This window comes from Penaeus japonicus, unplaced genomic scaffold, assembly GCF_977035675.1.
Source record: "Penaeus japonicus unplaced genomic scaffold, GWHDUDI00000001_assembly GWHDUDI00000012, whole genome shotgun sequence".
Taxonomy (NCBI): domain Eukaryota; kingdom Metazoa; phylum Arthropoda; class Malacostraca; order Decapoda; family Penaeidae; genus Penaeus; species Penaeus japonicus.
The window spans coordinates 17,302,779-17,319,670 of record NW_028234414.1 but is presented as its reverse complement, the minus strand read 5'-3'; the positions used below and the strand labels follow the sequence as shown (position 1 = coordinate 17,319,670).

At 35.8% G+C, this 16,892-nt stretch overlaps 1 protein-coding gene across 50 annotated transcripts in view; it reads right to left on the bottom strand.

The window, feature by feature from the left end:
- Window positions 1–379: 379 nt before the first annotated feature.
- Window positions 380–16,892, bottom strand: part of Mi-2 (chromodomain-helicase-DNA-binding protein Mi-2 homolog) — a 24,041-nt gene continuing 7,528 nt past the window's right edge. For 10 of the 50 annotated variants that reach the window (XM_043035979.2, XM_043035985.2, XM_043035981.2 and 7 more), the window contains exons 7-36: window positions 16,148–16,204; window positions 15,595–15,792; window positions 15,204–15,407; window positions 14,925–15,082; window positions 14,632–14,800; window positions 14,277–14,401; window positions 13,951–14,165; window positions 13,574–13,787; window positions 12,727–13,162; window positions 12,371–12,610; window positions 12,134–12,256; window positions 11,740–11,927; window positions 11,404–11,532; window positions 11,094–11,265; window positions 10,738–10,892; window positions 10,345–10,531; window positions 10,083–10,229; window positions 9,797–9,926; window positions 9,561–9,655; window positions 9,029–9,120; window positions 8,562–8,748; window positions 8,264–8,375; window positions 7,850–8,073; window positions 7,491–7,721; window positions 7,003–7,358; window positions 6,718–6,883; window positions 6,201–6,395; window positions 5,888–6,068; window positions 4,496–4,618; window positions 380–911 (exon numbers count right to left, since the gene is read on the bottom strand). In XM_043035979.2, coding sequence (XP_042891913.2) covers window positions 685–911; window positions 4,496–4,618; window positions 5,888–6,068; window positions 6,201–6,395; window positions 6,718–6,883; window positions 7,003–7,358; window positions 7,491–7,721; window positions 7,850–8,073; window positions 8,264–8,375; window positions 8,562–8,748; window positions 9,029–9,120; window positions 9,561–9,655; window positions 9,797–9,926; window positions 10,083–10,229; window positions 10,345–10,531; window positions 10,738–10,892; window positions 11,094–11,265; window positions 11,404–11,532; window positions 11,740–11,927; window positions 12,134–12,256; window positions 12,371–12,610; window positions 12,727–13,162; window positions 13,574–13,787; window positions 13,951–14,165; window positions 14,277–14,401; window positions 14,632–14,800; window positions 14,925–15,082; window positions 15,204–15,407; window positions 15,595–15,792; window positions 16,148–16,204 — 5,436 coding nt within the window. In that variant the 3' untranslated portion in view covers window positions 380–684. Of the gene's footprint in view, window positions 912–4,355; window positions 4,619–5,887; window positions 6,069–6,200; window positions 6,396–6,717; window positions 6,884–7,002; window positions 7,359–7,490; window positions 7,722–7,849; window positions 8,074–8,263; window positions 8,376–8,561; window positions 8,749–9,028; window positions 9,121–9,560; window positions 9,656–9,796; window positions 9,927–10,082; window positions 10,230–10,344; window positions 10,532–10,737; window positions 10,893–11,093; window positions 11,266–11,403; window positions 11,533–11,739; window positions 11,928–12,133; window positions 12,257–12,370; window positions 12,611–12,726; window positions 13,163–13,573; window positions 13,788–13,950; window positions 14,166–14,276; window positions 14,402–14,631; window positions 14,801–14,924; window positions 15,083–15,203; window positions 15,408–15,594; window positions 15,793–16,147; window positions 16,205–16,892 lie in introns of all 50 variants that reach the window. The other 40 variants (XM_086542539.1, XM_043035992.2, XM_043035995.2 and 37 more) reach the window with 14 other exon arrangements.

Below are 16,892 nucleotides of genomic sequence, written 5' to 3'. Positions count from 1 at the left end.
AAATTTATTACAAAAATTAGTTATTAGTTATAAATCATGTATGAAAAATTACCGTAATATGTTTTGGTTTCCTCTAATATTTCTCAGAAGTAAAGAAACAAGAAGAGGACGTGTGCTTATAAAGAACATTTTGATGAATAGAGTCACAAATGAATGTTTGTCAAAATTGTGTAAGCAGATGAAATGGATTTTTTGAATAGGGTACATGCTCTGAATATGAATGAACGTGAATGTGAGGGCAGAAGATGGATTCATTCCAGACAAAGCACTACAATATTAAAGAAATAAAAACTAATTGATCAACACACAAAAGTTTTAAACTAAAAACAATAACACCAAATCGAGTAATGTCAGTCAGGAAGGTTATTGAAACAAATAGTCCTAATGGCATTTTATATTACCATTTAGTTGACATTACATAAAAATCTTACATTAAGCCTTTAAAGTAAGAACTAGATCTTGTGGATACAAAGATCTTTGAGATCACTTAGGAAATCTACCACGGGTATCTTGCACATCAATGTGATTACATAAATTCAAATAAATTTGCCTAAATCTCTCGGAATGACTAAACTGACTGCACATTTCTAGGTGGTGGGTCAAAATAAAAAATTAAAACAAAATATAAATCAAATAAAAAATAAAATCTGGTTGTGGTACAAGTCATCGATCCCATGTTTGGTTCTAATCCAAGTATATCAGATTTTTTGTATCTCCCGAATGCTGCTGGAGTTGCTGCTGTTGCTGTTGGTGAAGAAGAAGTGATGCTCGAGTAGCAGCAGATATTGCCCCACTGTGAGAGGTCGGGGGCTGCTGCATGCTCAAGTGTGGGTCCAGGAGAGGGTTGGAGGCAGCAAGCATGTGAAGGCTTGCACCCAGGCTCTGGAGGCTCACCTGCACAGATGGCACACCTGAAGAGGAATGACATTTGTTACATCAGCCTGATTACTTACCTGAGAAGCCCACTGGGAATGATTCAGGAACTTTATCTCCAAAGTAACAGAACAAAAAGGCAAATACACCATCTTTTCTTTTTCTTTAAGAAAAAAAGAAAAAAAAAAAGGTACTTGTTAAATCAAAGCCATCTTTGTGGTTGTAAAATGTGTACAACCAACAAAGTTTATACCTAAAAAAATACGAATATCAAAATATCACAATAACATTAACAAAATAACATCCCTCCCAGGTGTTTGAAGCAGTAAGCATCAGTGGTGAGATAGGAACTAGCAAAACTCGAGTTAGTGCACAAGACAATTCAGGCATCATGGCAGTGACCATAAGCATAAATCTGTGACTGTGAGCCACATCAGAATTTTGGTGGTTACTAAGGAATGAATAACCATATCAAGGATGGCTGCAGCAACAAGAAGCAAAGCAATATCTAATAGCCCTTACCTATTGACCTGTGTTATAAATCATCAACTTGCAGAAACATTGATTACAACATATAATTTCAATATAAATTTCATTGAGATCACACTACATATACAATGAAAATTATATAGTATTATAGTTTGTTTTCTGAAGTAACAAAAACACCTATTCAGCAATCTTTTACAAATAGATATATGGTCATCCATACATTTTCTCAGCTAATCTAATAAAGGCTCTTCCCAATCACTCAATATTCACAAAGACCTCTTACCTTTCCAAGTACACACCTAATGACAAACTTGATATAACCTTTCCTTGCTTTTTTACTTCTTTACCAACTAAAAAACTTTCTTAATGTACCATTTTTTTTCCTTTATGCTTGACATAGCATATAGCACAATCTATTAGCATTATAGCCTCTGTTTTTTCAGACAAAAATGTGCCAACTGACAGCTAATGAAGTCAGTTAGATGTTAGTTTTGCCCTACAAAGTATGTCAAGCAATTTATAGTCAAAGAGTATATTAGCATTCATGTTAAGAGATGTTTTCTCATTCTATTTGATAATACAAAGAGTGCTGTATCAATAGAGATTGGAACAGAAAATGTTCTCCACAAACTCAAGAAAGAAAGCGTTAAAATAAATCAAACCTAAATAATAATTTGCTTGTGGCTGAGTGAAATGTCAGAATAAAAAGTGTTGCTTATCCTCTGGCACTTGGCATGGGTGTCATGTCTTCTTTCTTAGTTATACTTTCAAATGCATCCACCTTTTTGTCAAGTCATTTCCAAACACATTATAGTTTCATAATTCTATTAGCCACCTTTCAGATGCGGAAATTCCTTTTTTTTCCAAACTTTATCAGTTATTTGTGCTATTCATACAATTTCTTTGCCTTTATATGATTATGTTAAAATAGCATTGGATAAGGCTCTGTGGATATTACATAATGAGCACCTTCTAATATAGTTTTTTACCTCAACTTTGGTCATTTAAAAAGTACTCCGATTTTCATAACTGAAATTTTGGAGCACATTTCTAATCCAGAGCTAAGAACATAAAGCAAACAGAAGTGGTTAATATAGGGTAGGCTCCATTGACAGTAGTTAACAAAATCCTGCTAGCCTCTTTTTTACATAAAGAAGAGAAAATAGTTCAAGCAAGCATATATTGCAAAGTCTTCAAAGATATGAATGAAAATATCTTACATTTAAGGTATATATACAAGATACTGAACAGATATGAAAGGCAATTATAGTGATGAAGGTGTATACATCTACACATACACACCCACCCACACATATTTTGATAGTGTGTGTGTCTCTATGTCTGTCTTTGTTTGTTTGTGTGCATGTACAGATTCCAAGATGTATAATTGCTTAACAAGTTTTTTTTTGGAAGGGCAAATAAAACTGGAAAATAATCCTTTAAAAGGGCACATTTATAAACTAGAAGATTCCTTTAAAACTGTATTAGAAATTTCCCTTTTTACAATAATGTCCATACATCAAGAAGCAGCTTGTTCACATTGTATAAACTAAATAAATGACATTAAGAACTGGTGATCATACTTATTTTGTCTATTGTTTTGGGGACATTGCACAAAATAATAATAAAAATAAGAATAAGAAGAAATGAAACTTATTGGAAAAAATGCAGTAAGACCAGATGAATTATGTATAATGGTGTAAAAAATGGAGAGAAAGAAATGAGATTTGAGGATAACAAATAAATGAAGAGAAGGCTAATAGCTGAAAGAGAAGAGAGATTTTTAGGTATCTGTTTTGAATATTTGTGAAAAAGATGACAATTTGCATTTTGTACTGCTGCTAATAATGAAAAAAGGGACCTAACCGTTAGTTTTCAATCCTAAACTTTGAGAAAGGGAAATTGTATAATACATATTAATCTATCAAAAAATACAATCCCTCTTATAATGTTGGACTTTTGACATAAAAATTTAAGTGCTTTAAAATGGTGAATCAAACTGCATGAATAAATTACCTGGTTAAATAAAAATGAACGAAAGCTTGTACAAAAGCACTACATTTGAGTCAATCTTAAATCTAATAGCTGACAGCATTTCCGAGATCAGTTAAATACACAAACCTTACCATTTATTTATTTATTTATTTGAAACTAATAAGAATTAAGCATGTTATATTAAGAAAGAAAAATAACAAAATTAAATATACAAACTGAATGCAAGCATTCACACCTTTTGTAACAAAACAATTGCATATTTCAATTATGCAAATAAACACAAAATTCATAAACTTAAATAATGCTATCATCTTTCTCTTAACTCCTGCCCAATTCATATCTATCTCCAAGCAACACCTTCAAATTACATATATACGAAATATATATTTTCCACACACCTAGATGAGACCTGCTCTGAAGCTTAAAATATTTGCACAAGGAGACTAGATAAACATGCTTATCCACAAAACCAGCATTATGATGGACTTATGGTAACAAGCAACTATTGTAAGAGGCATGCAATATATAAAGCTACATACTAAAAAATTGAAAAAGGGAAGAAAATTTGTGATGAAAGAAAATTGTAAAAAAATATATTAATAAATATAAAAATAAAAAAAGTATATAAAAAAATCAAATGAATCACATTCCCTTAGTCAGAGGTTACGGGCAGCTTAGTTGTGATGGCAGTCAGGAGTTTTCCAACCAACTTTGCCAATTTTGAAAATATATTCTTTAGAAGTTTTTGAGGTTAAAACACCTCTAATATCTAATCTTTGTAGCAAAGTCAATACACTTTAGCCATTTACTTATCTCTGATTACAAAAATTTGATGTCATGTAAAAATATACATAATATAGCTTTGATATAATCATTTCAGTTGAATGTTAAGTGTTGAGCCAATATTCAACTCAATCAGCAAGCCTCCACCATGTATAAGGTTAGGCATCCTCGAGGAGCAGTGGCTACTCCTGACCACCAGTGACAGCCACACTCACCGAGCTGGGTTAGTGTCACACTGGGCCACGCAGAGCAGCAGTAGCAGCAGGAGTAGCATCAGCAGCATCAGCAGGGGTCTACTTGGAGGCAGGGTTGGCAGCCATGGGAGGGATACCTGGGAAGGCAGCCTGCACAGCACCTGGTCCTGTTGCAGCTCCCGGTAGTGAATATTGGGGTCGGAAGTTAGCAAAGTTGGCATTGCCCAGGGCTGGCAGCGCACCAGTAGGGGTGTAGCCACCAGGGAATGTGGTGGAAATCTGACCTGTAAACAAAACAAAAATGTTAACAATGGATTCATTACATTATTAACTTTGAAGTAATGACTGGGAAAAACTAAGCATTACTGATACCAAGCTATAATAAATAAGACCTGGTTAACCTTGTGGGACAAAAGTAACAAAGAATTTAAAAGATCTTGAATAAAAGCAAATAATGAACAATGAGTGTAAAATTTAAAAATGAAAAATAGCATACAAATATGGTAACAACCCTCTTCAAATGAATCATTACTTAGGGTTAATTTCAACAAGCAGACACAGGATTGAATATTACCAACACTTCTGGATTGTTAATTTTGTAGCCTCTCAAATACAAATTAAAAAAAAATCTTTAATGACTGAAATAAAAGCAACCCTTGCTATTTACTTATGCAATTTGAAAATTAGAGACTACATGATGTGATCCAGTTATATTGGCCTCCATATTTAGACTTAACCCACTCACGACGGGGGCATTCCAGCCTTGAATGTCACAATGCCGGGGCTTTCGAGCGCTTAGGCCTAAATCAATTAAATGGCTGGCACAATACTGTGCCGCCCGGCCACTGGGCTTTTGAATGAGCGGTACAGTACTGTACCACCCGTCCAGAGAGGGTTAAAAGCAAAATCCATAATTTAAAAGCATTTTCAAGGGAATTATAAGGGTTATAGACAAAGAATGCTTAAATAGTGAAAAAGTAAACCCACCACATAACACACTTTTAAGCCATGAGGTTAAATGATGAACCTCACACTGATGCAAACACAGAGTATATGACTAAATCATACATATAAAAGCAGAACACTAAGATAAAAATGAAGCAACAATATTACTGATATGGCATGATAGAGGAGAGGTTTTCCATCAAATTAGCACACCTTGTGAAAAGCCTTCATTCAAATAATAAAATTCAAAGTAAGCAGATATAAAATAATATAATAATTTCTCTGCTACCTCTAGACTATTAAAATTTGTAATACATATATGCAAAAACACTTCCTGGAACATGATTTTGCCAAATGCTCTTTTAGCAAACAAGCTTAAAAAATAAAACATTTTTCCCAGCATTAACAAATCATCAAAATCATTGGATACACTAGATGCAGGAAATAAAGATTTTCCAAAGGAGAAAAATTCTGACCATACCGTTGCAAATCACCTTCCTTGAGGAAGGGTAATAAACCCCAACTTATTGTTGCAGCTGATGACACACTTCATCAAAACCAGACAACCTGAACCATCAATAGGAAGAGGAATATCTGGCAACACTAACCCTCACCTGCTCCTTGTGCGCTTTTGTCCACATTACCAGCGCCTGAGGCCAGGCGAGATAGGATAGAACGCTCTGACATTTGGAGACGCTGGGCCACAGGTGGAATGCGGGCGAGGGAAGCAGGTAACCGTGTGACATCAGATTTCATGTCTGACAGTAGCTCCTCCAGCTGATTCAGCACCTGTTTTGAGGACAAATAAAAAAATATGCAATCTTCAAAAATCTTGGTGAAATACACATTCATAGTCATTGAAGTAAAATGTCAAATAGATTATGGAAAATAAAATAAAGCATATTTTTCAAGTGTTCTAACCTTGTTTAGCACTGCATTGGCTGGTTTATTTCCAGCCAGGGACTCCTTGCTGAGGTGTTGGTGTGATTCAGCCAGACATTCCACTTCAGCAAAACGAGCATTCAAGGTACATGCAGGATGATGGGGGTCCTGCTGCAAGTTAAGGAATGCTGCACGACGCAGTTGTTCCTCAATGACCAGTGCTTGTTCTAGCAGCTGCAATGAAGACAAAAATAGAAATAATGAAAATAATCTGCAGTTTGATATTTCACCTAATTCGAGTTTACAACAGAAAACTTCTAATGTTTTGTTCAACCATAGGACTAGAAAACATATACTTAAGTCATTGATTTAATTGAGAATAAGGAAAAACAAATATGGATTAAAGAAGGAAAGAAAGAAAAAGAAGAAGAAAAAAAATAGTGAAAAAAATATAATCAAGCTATACTAAAACCGATCGATATGAGGCACGGATGGAGAAGAAAAAATAAATAAATAAAATTAAGTGGAAATACAAAACAAAACCAAAAAACATTACCTTGAACCTTCTAGCAAGGAATTTGTTCTTGATTTCCAAGAAGTTGCCCTTGCCCACATCCATCTTGAATGGCTCGTTGATGATGGCAAACCTGACATCATTCTGGATATCTTGCCACCTTCCATACCCATGGGTTACAATACCAGCAAGCAGCCAGTAATCATGTCTGCAAAAATGAAATATATTCAAGCCTCAACATACACTAAAATGGAGGCAATCTTTCAACAGCTGTGTATTAAAATATGACCTAAGAAATTACAAATCTATTCATGATTCAAAATCTACCTGCGGTGCCAAATCTCGTACTCGCGGCCGGGGACTGCAGCCTTCTCTTCATTTTGCCAGAGTGTGTGCAACTCGGTGAAACCGCCATCGGCAATATTGAACATGAACTTTCTCTTAGCCACTGAATCGACTTCCTTCTTCTTGGAATCTTTCTTATCGTCTTCCTCCTTCTTGTCCTTATCTTTTTCTTTTTCTTTGTCCTTGTCCTTGTCCTTCTCTTTATCACCTTCCTTCTTCTCTTCTTTTTCTTTGTCCTTTTCTTCTTCCTTCTCCTCCTCCTCTTTCTTGACTTCTTCCTTCTTTTCTGTCTCCTTGTCTTCCTCAGTCTTTTCAACTTTTTCGGTCTTGACCTCAGCCTGGGAATAAAATATTCATTGATTAAGAAACCACATAAAAGACAGATATATATAGATAGATAGAGAGCAAAGGAAAGAAAAAGTAATGTGTTAGTGTTCCATAAACAATGCAAATCAAAAAGTTTTACAAACCTCCTCCTTCTCTTCAGTCTTTTGTTCTCCTCCTTCCTTCTGTTCCTTTTCTTCAGTTTCCATTTTTACTTCCTCTGTCTTCTTCTCTTCTTTCTTGGTCTCTTCTACTTCCATCTTCTCTGGTTCCTCTTTCTTCTCCTCTTCGGGCTTCTCGGTCTTTTCCGTTTCTTCAGTTTCCTTCTTTTCTTCTTCCTCTGCCTTCACTTCTGTTGTTTCAGTGGTTTCTTCCTTCTGTGGTTTTGAAAATCTCATTATTTCAGGATCTTTGATGTAAGCTTTGATGAAAATCCTTAAACATTGTGAATTCAAATATATTCTATTGTTTACCATTAAATTAAAAATCACATTACAAAACTTACCTTTTCTTTTTCTCCTCCTTCCGTCTTCTCTTCCTCTTTCTTCTCCACCTTCTCTTCCTTCTTTTCTTCTTCCTTTTCTGTTTCCTTTTCATCTTTCTTTTCTTTATCTTCAGTCTTTTTCTCTTCCTCTTTCTTAGCTTCTTCCTTTTTGTCTTCCTCCTTGTCTTCCGATTCACCTTTCACTGATGGAGCTGGTGATGGAGTGACACTTGTTGCTGGTGTACCTAAAATGGATGCACAATTATGTACCCTTCTTGTTGATACGAGTAAAAGAACCATATAAGAAATGCTGGATGACGTTTATGAGAAAGCAATCTAGGAGGGGAGAGGGGGAGGGAGAGAGGTGATGATGATAATAATAAACAGGGAAAAGAGCATGGTCAGCTGTTACTTATCAAAAATAATGCCACTCACCAGAAGCCGAAGTACCATTGCTCTTGCCACCGTCAGCTACTGCTGGCTCAACTGGTCTATTAAGTGCTTCTGGCATTGAGTAATGGCCATTGATTGTCTCAAATTCTGAAATCTGAATACAGGAAATCACAATGAGATCAAAGCCTGAATAAGACCTGTAACGTAATTATACGTTGAGTATTCCATAACAGTTAAATCCTTTGTAATTATTAGTTTCCAGCTTATCAAGAGTTCATTCAGATGTATAATTAGTTCAAGTTAAATTCCTACCAATAGTCATGTTTAATAAGTGCTATACCTTTTTGCGAATCAGTGACATCACTCCAATTCTGGTAAGAACGTGTTGTCTACTTAAACCTTCACGAGGAACCCCATCAGCAAACGTTTCAGCATTGTCATTACCAGGTTCACACAAGTGACGCATGAAAAGAGATGTGTAGGCCCTAAAGCACTTTTCACTCTTGCCTCGGAGGTCTCGTACCAACCTTAAAAAGAGAAAACAGATTAGCTGTAATTTCATAGGTACATTATCAATTGTTTTATGAAACAAATGTTTGGGTTTCCTTGACCAGTTGGTTAAAATAACACCAAGTTGGCATCATTGCATAAACAGGTATATTCATACTGCCTGATCTTGGTAGCATGCAATATATTGGCTCTATCATTACCACCAGCATGGAGGTGGTGTTACCTTGTATTCAAAAGGTAAATAAAGGGAAAGAATAAGTTATATTTTGAAGTGTGTTTACTTATAAAGGGACTTACCACTGAGAGTTGAAGGCTTCTTGAGGGGGCATTCCATAACGCATGACTGCATTGAGGAAAGCCTTGCGCTGTCTTGCATTGAATCCAAGAACCTGCAATTATAACCATCTTTTATTAAGCAACTGTAGCTGTACATGTCATAATCACTCTTTAGTCATAAAACTCTTATTTAATTGTAAAAATACAGTAAGTATCACTTAAAGCTGCAGGAAACTTGATATTCTATTAAATGTATTAAAGGGCCTTTATGCCTTGGCCTTGCTTTGCCAATGCTCCTACGCCTCTAAAATTTGATCTTGTCCATGTTTTACAACCAAAACCACAGCTTACTGGAATGGCCAAGATTCATGGACACTATTTAATTGATTCAAATAATCAATAAAATATCTAAAACTACATACATCTACATGGAGATTTACTGAAGAAAAAAAAGAAAAGAAAAGGAAAGCAGACAAAATTGTAAAATTGTGCATGACACATTTATATAAACTAAACACCTAAAAACTGAAAGTATAAAAATCCTATATCTTACCTCGATATTTCCCCCCACTCTGGCAAGAAGTGGTGGCAATGGACGATCACGATCACCTCGGTCACCACGACGACGTGATCTACGACCTCCTTCAGCTGAGGGTACGTTTTAGAATAAAAGTATCTCGAAATTACAATTACAAAAATATAGATTAATGATAAAACTGGAGATAACTAATTCTGCTTTTCATTCCATTCATGTAATGTTACGATGCCTGTAAAACACAAAACACTTACTTTCGTTCTTTTCATCAAACTCATCATCATTATCATTATCTGAAGGCATAGAGAAGTCTGAGTTGTAGTCTGACCCTTGTTCTTGCCAGCTAAGGTCTTCTCTACCATCTGCTGCATCATTGTAGTTCACCTTCAAAAGAATGTTCCAAATGAAAATTGCATAAAAAAAAAAAGTTTATACTACTGCCACACTTCCTCACATGAAATAAACATCACACAAAATCATGTATACAAAATGTTCATTGTCCTTGAAAACATTGTTAATATCTAAAATCTTGCCACCAACCTGTTTCCTGACTCGTTTGCCCTTTCCAAGAGTTCTTGCCAGATCTTCCTGTTGCTGTTCGAAGTGATGTCGCAGAAGTCTTTCCCAGTAAAGGGAGTCTGTGTTGTCTGCCTCTTGTTTCAAAACCTCAACATCCTCCATTTCCTCCTAAATCATAAGTGTAAATGAGCCTTTTTGTACGCAACTTTCCTCTGACTGACAAAAACAAGATAAATTATGTACCCAGAAAATTTTCACTGTAAATACAACTGGACCTACTCACCTCTTCCCCTTCTTTGGTAACATATGAAGCAACCTTGAAAGAGCTGAGGTACTCATTAGCCCAGTTCTCCTTCTGTTCAATACCCTCCTTTGTACGGTCAAGGAGTTCCTCAATAGCCTGGTTATCATAATGGATAGCTTCATCCTCTTTTCCTTCCTCTTCCTTGAAAAGTTCTTCTGTACCGAACCTGGAGGAATGTAAAATGTCGTAATTCATGCGTATGTACAAATGTGTATCACTTAAAGGCTTGTGTTAGAGAAATTAACTATTACTTGTATTCATCTATCAAAAAACACTTTATTAAATTTTATTGCCAATAGATGAAAATATATCTTCAAGAAAAATTACAAGTGAAAAAGAAAAATAATAATCATGAAAAAAAAAACTAATTACCTCAAGATATCATCTAATTCTTGTTTGGAGAAGTTTGTGGCTTTTGATCCCATTCCAGGACGGACAACCAAGTGAGTCAACATCATCTTCCTCTTAGCAACCTGTGTCACTCTTTCTTCAACAGAGTTACGTGTCACAAACCGGTAAATCATCACCTGTAGGAGTTTATACATCGTAAATAATTTGAGAACAAAATAACTATGCAACCGAAAAAATATTCAGTACTGTATGTATTACAGCAATACAATTTTCTTCGAACTATAACTGATGAAATACATCAACAGATATCAATTCAATATATCAGAACCTGATATACTGATTTCATAGCATGAACAGTATGTATTCCATTAATTTACCTTATTTGCTTGACCAATACGATGAGCACGAGAGAAAGCCTGGATATCGTTATGTGGATTCCAATCTGAATCATAAATGATGACAGTATCTGCAGTGGCCAAGTTGATACCCAAACCACCAGCACGAGTAGACAATAAGAAAATGAATTGCTGAGCTCCTGGAGCATTGAATCTGTAGGGAAGAAGGAAAAAAAGTAAATAAACACAAACCAATTCAATTGAAATGGCTCTGTATAATCTTAAATGAACTATTTATGGTAATCATCATATTTGAATACAAAATTTCTTGGTATAGTTTGTAGGTTCTGACCTATCAATGGCCTCTTGACGAGCTTGTCCAGTGATGCCACCATCAATTCTTTCATACTTGTAGCCCATACCCTCACAAAAGTCTTCCAAAACATCCAACATCCTTGTCATCTGGGAGAAAATCAACACACTGAAAAAAAAGGGGAGAAATTTAGAATTTGACGCCATTTAGGAGTTGACTAGGGAGGTACAGAAAAAGTTTGCGGAAGCCAATTTTGTACATCCTGTTGCTTTGTCACTCACAAAAAAATAACACACTTCTATTATAACTATCTCAAATAAGTCCAATGAATTCTAGTCTCATATTCCAATCTCCTACAATCATTAATAAACTCACCGATGACCATCACGCTTGAGCTTCTCCAACATACTCTCCAAGAGTATGAACTTGCCACTGGCCTTTACAAGGTCTCTGCTGACATACATTCCATTTGGCAGCTTAGGAGCCTCCTCTGCTGCAGCTGGGAAGAGGTATGGATGGTTGCAACACTTCTTCAGATCCATGACGATGTTGAGCAAAGAAACCTGGAAAAAATATGAAAATATGAAACAACTGTTCCATTCTTCCTACTATCATTCTAATGGATATAAGTAGTTTCCCAGATGGATTGTGATAATGGACTATTCATCAATACAGAATCTTCAGTTCTACTTCATTAACTTAAAGGAAAAGAAAAAACAATTCATTCTTTCAAACAAATCCCTAATCATCTTTGACAAAAGAAACTTACCTGTTGGCCTCCTCCTCTTGAGTTAAGGGCTTCAAAATTACGAGTAAGAATATATTTGTAATATTTCTTCTGCAGTGGTGACAACTCCACACGAATGATGAACTCTGACTTAGTTGGCATGTTCTAGAAAAGAGGAAAAAAAATTATGTATACAATCATCAGGTTATTTTTACATAGTTCATCACCTAGAAAACATGCATTAGGAAAAATGTGGAAGAGTGAAATTGAATAAGTTACCTTAAGTACATCAGTCTTCAATCTTCTCAACATGTGAGGTCCAAGCAAATCGTGTAGTTTCTTAATCTGATCCTCTTTAGCAATATCTTCAAATTCATTTTGGAAGGATGACAGATCTGAGAATTTCTCAGGACATAAAAAGTTGAGTAAATGGAAAAGTTCCTCCAGGTTGTTTTGCAGCGGGGTTCCAGTTAAAAGCAGACGGTAGACAATGTTGTACTGGTTCAGCACACGGAAGAACTGTCAAAAAAAAAGAAGAGATCATTACTCCATTTTCCTTTTTTTTCACTTCATAAATAAAACACATTATGAAGAGCTATCACATTCACAACATATCTGCAGAGAAATCAACTTACCTTAGATTGGTTACTCTTCAATCTGTGAGCTTCATCTACAACCAAGCAGGCCCACTCCAATGATCCTAAGCAAGCTTGATCCATAGAAATCATCTCATAGGAAGTTAGAAGTACATTGAACTTTACGTTTGTTGTACGGATACGTGTGGCTTTTGAAGCACTTCGTACAGCTCCTTCCTCAAACGACAACTCGTGTTCACGAATCATAGACCGGGATTCTCTGTCACCTACATATGTAACAACATAGAAGTCTGGAGCCCACATCTCAAACTCTCTCTCCCAATTGATAATGGTGGAGAGTGGGACAGCTACAAGGAAGGGACCTTTGGAGTGTCCTTCTTTGTACAGTGAATACAAGAATGCAATTGTCTGAATTGTCTTTCCAAGACCCATCTCGTCAGCCAGGATGGTGTCTGTTCCCTGACCCCAAGAATATCTGAAAAGAGAAAGGTCCTTCTTTCAAACCACTGTATATCAACTGCAGATAAGCGATACATCTGAATGTGAATAATTGCTTAAAAAATTTTGGTTAGCCAGTTTTTGTAATGTTTGTCATTCAGGATGTTTAATTTTTTAAAATATATATTTCAGAAAAAATAATATGATTAACAGTAAAAGTTATAATAATAGTAACAGAAGCAATAGTAAACACCCATAAAAATATTATCAATAACAACAATAATGTTAACTACATCGAGTTTCTATGAACCTTTACTTTAAAAGCCCTGGGTTCTTCATTAAAGCATAGACTTTAACCTAGACAATTAGACATACAAAATGTTTTAGAGCAGATTGAATGATTAGGATGTGGAGACATGAAAATTTCATCATTGCAATCAAAACTCACCTCAACCAGTTCACACCCTCAAGCTGGTACTCATGGAGGGAAAGCCCAGTCATATCTAAGTAATCTGGCTGTTTCTCCCACTTCTTACTGAGGTTAGTCACTGGTTTGTCAGGAGGAGGAGTGTATCGCCTTGGTGAGGAGGGTTCACGATCTTCTTCGCCTAATTCTCGTGCCCTAGCCTTGCCCTTCTTCTTTCCTTTCTTACTCTTACCAACTAAGAATAAAATAGGAGAATTATTTCAGGAAAAAGGAAGAAAGAAAGAAAGAAATCATCATCATCATCATCATAAAGTACTTGATCAAATGATTGACAGATTGTAATAATTGCAAACCTTTCCATTTTCTCAAAAAATGTAAACACATTTCAGAACACTAACCAGCATCAGCATTACATGCTGCTCTCAGATCATGATAGAACTCAATGGCAGTCTTCAAGCCAATAATTTCTTCATCCTCATCTTCCCAAGTAGCTTGGTCATAGGGTAAGTCTCGCCATTTCACCAGATACTGTATGGTTCCATCACGCAGAGAACGATGGTTCAGCACACGATGGATTTTCAACCAGGTAGACTTGATTCCATATTTGTAGTATCTGTCAAAAAATTAAAGCAATTCAGAAAAACTGAAGTGTATGTAATGGGAACCTGTTACTAATCCATAAAAGGAATATTAATTTAACTTTGAAAGTATTTTGTATTTCTACCTTTCTTCCAAGGAGTTTGGATCAATGTTTTTGTGACGTCTTTGTGACCCGACTTCATCATCATCATCCATACCGGGTACAGGTGGCTCGTCTGGATCAAACTTTTTGAAGTATGAACGCAACATCTGAAAAATAATGGAAAAATAATGGAGGCGAAACACTATTACAGATGTTGTATGTTGCCATCCCTACTGATAAAGTTTGCTCATTGATAATCAGAGCCATATTGAAGGAAAGGAGCTTTCTCTTTCCACTACTTAAATGATAAATGAACACATGCTTAATCATACACAACTAGAATATTAGTAATGAAAGTGGATATATAAAAAATTGTCTTTGTATATAAAAGGTTTACCTGAGGATGATGTACATCTAACATCAGTTCAGAGATCCAAGAGCAGTGCCAGTATGACATGTCTACCCATTTTACCAAAAACTCTCTTAACTGTTTGAACTGATATTTTTCCCATTTCTCTCCAACAATCTCCTTCCAATTCTCTGGTGGTTTAGGGGGATCAACATATCTGCAATTTAAAAATGCAATGATTCAGACATCATATCGCAATAGCACAAATCAATTAAAGGCACATGTATTAATGATATTAAGAAACTGATAATAAAAGGTAAGAAAGCAAAAATAGGACTAACCTCCAGAATAGAATCTTCTGGACTTTTCCTGGCAGAGGTTCACAAGCACAGCGCTGACATGTCCATTCGCCTTCAGGTACTTCAAACAAAGGTGGTGACAGACAGTATGTATGGTAGGCATTCACACATGAGTCACAACAAAGAAGTTCACCACCATCCTAGAAAAAAAAATATTGTTAGAAATCTGCTATCCTGTATTTAGTAATTTCTGTTCATCCCCCATATTTCACTTCCCTAAGGAAAGAAAAATAAAGAAAAAGGAATAAACGATTTACCGACCTTACAAACTTTACAATATTCCATGTGTTCATCTTCTTCCTTGACTCCCTCCGACTCACAGGTGGGGCATGACCACTTGCCCTCAGGAGCCTCTTCCAATTCTGGTTCAAGACACACCAGATGGTAAGCCTTAGGACAAGTGTCACAAAGGATGATCTCACCACCCTGCTGACATACCTCGCAGTAATCCTGATTTGGGGGAGACTGATTAAGTTAAAAGAAACGAGTCAGTATCAGTGTCCAGACTCCAGTTTCCTTATATCTTAACATTTGAATTGCTTAATTACATATAAAGTAAAAGCTAAAGCATTCCACAAGGCATTCTTACAAAAGCAAAGTTCATTATTAATCATGCACTTATGATAGTATAGATTTACACAAATATACTTACTTGATGATCCGTTTCATATCCATCTTCATCCTTTGCCTTCATACGTTTCTTACGCTTATTTTTGTTGCCAATTTTGGTTTTGGCTTTCTTTTTGGGTGCATTCTGCTGCTCTGCCTCGTCTTCAGCCTTGTTCATGTCCTCTGCCTCAGCCAGCATTTGCTCAAATTCTGCATCACTGTCTTGGCTTGATTCATCCTCCTATTTTTCCCAAGAGGAGTTAAAAAAAGAAATATTATTAGTAACTGTACAATAAGATGAGCTTTGAGCTATGATTAGGCCTAGTTCATAGTTTGCAGCTAAGAAAACAAAGAAATGATACTATACAACTAGGTGTAATAAATGAAGCTGATTTTTTTTTTTTCTTCTTCTTCTTAATCGAAAGTAGGCAATCTCACAGCCCACAATCTACCAACAGGGTGCACGCTGCCTGGCAGTCAATAAAGTTTCATGATAAAGAGGGATATAAACCCTTCATGTGAGGTGTAGGTGCAAAAGGGAGGAGGCCTTATCATATAAACCTTACATGCCAAGTACACGAGATTTTGTAACATACTTTCTGGGACTCCTGCAGGACCGGCTCATTGTTTTTGTTCAGTCCTTTGGTGTGGCCCTGCGATGAGGTGGGTGCCAAAGGACAGGGAAGTTTTAAAGCAAAATGAATTGGACTGAGAGAGCATTACATAAATTTAACTTGGGAATAATGGGAAAGCACATATAGTGCCTGAATATATATAAAATATATATATATATTAAGAGTGGTTAGTATTATCTAAATTAGGAATGAAAGAAACAGAAATACCCGTCAGTTTCAGTTGATTAGATAATTACGAGAAAATAATTTTGCCAGTAGTATATTCTAACATACTTTAATAAACAATTGAAATTTATTAATAGCTTGGGAGCTTAGCTTGGTCTAGCAGATGAGGAGAAGTAATGTCACGATTCTGCAACATATAACTGAGATCTGTGAGATTGCAAGACGACAAATTTCTGGGGATTAAAACTAGAATTGCCAATTAGAAAGAAATAAAACTAATTGTCTAATTCTAATATCTTTAAATAGGAAATTCTTTAGCTTTCACTGGAAAATGAATCCCTGACTATGCTTTTTTTTAATGAGAAGATCAAAAGACAGGAGGAGGATTATCTCACTTTTCATAAGGTATTAGACTTACGAGGACAGAGAGCTTCACCTTCTGGGGAATATCAAATTCAAAAGACACTATGAAATTCAAGTTTATCAATTGCCTAGTGACAAGGCTCTGACATTTTGTGAAATATCTCAAATGGATCATGCA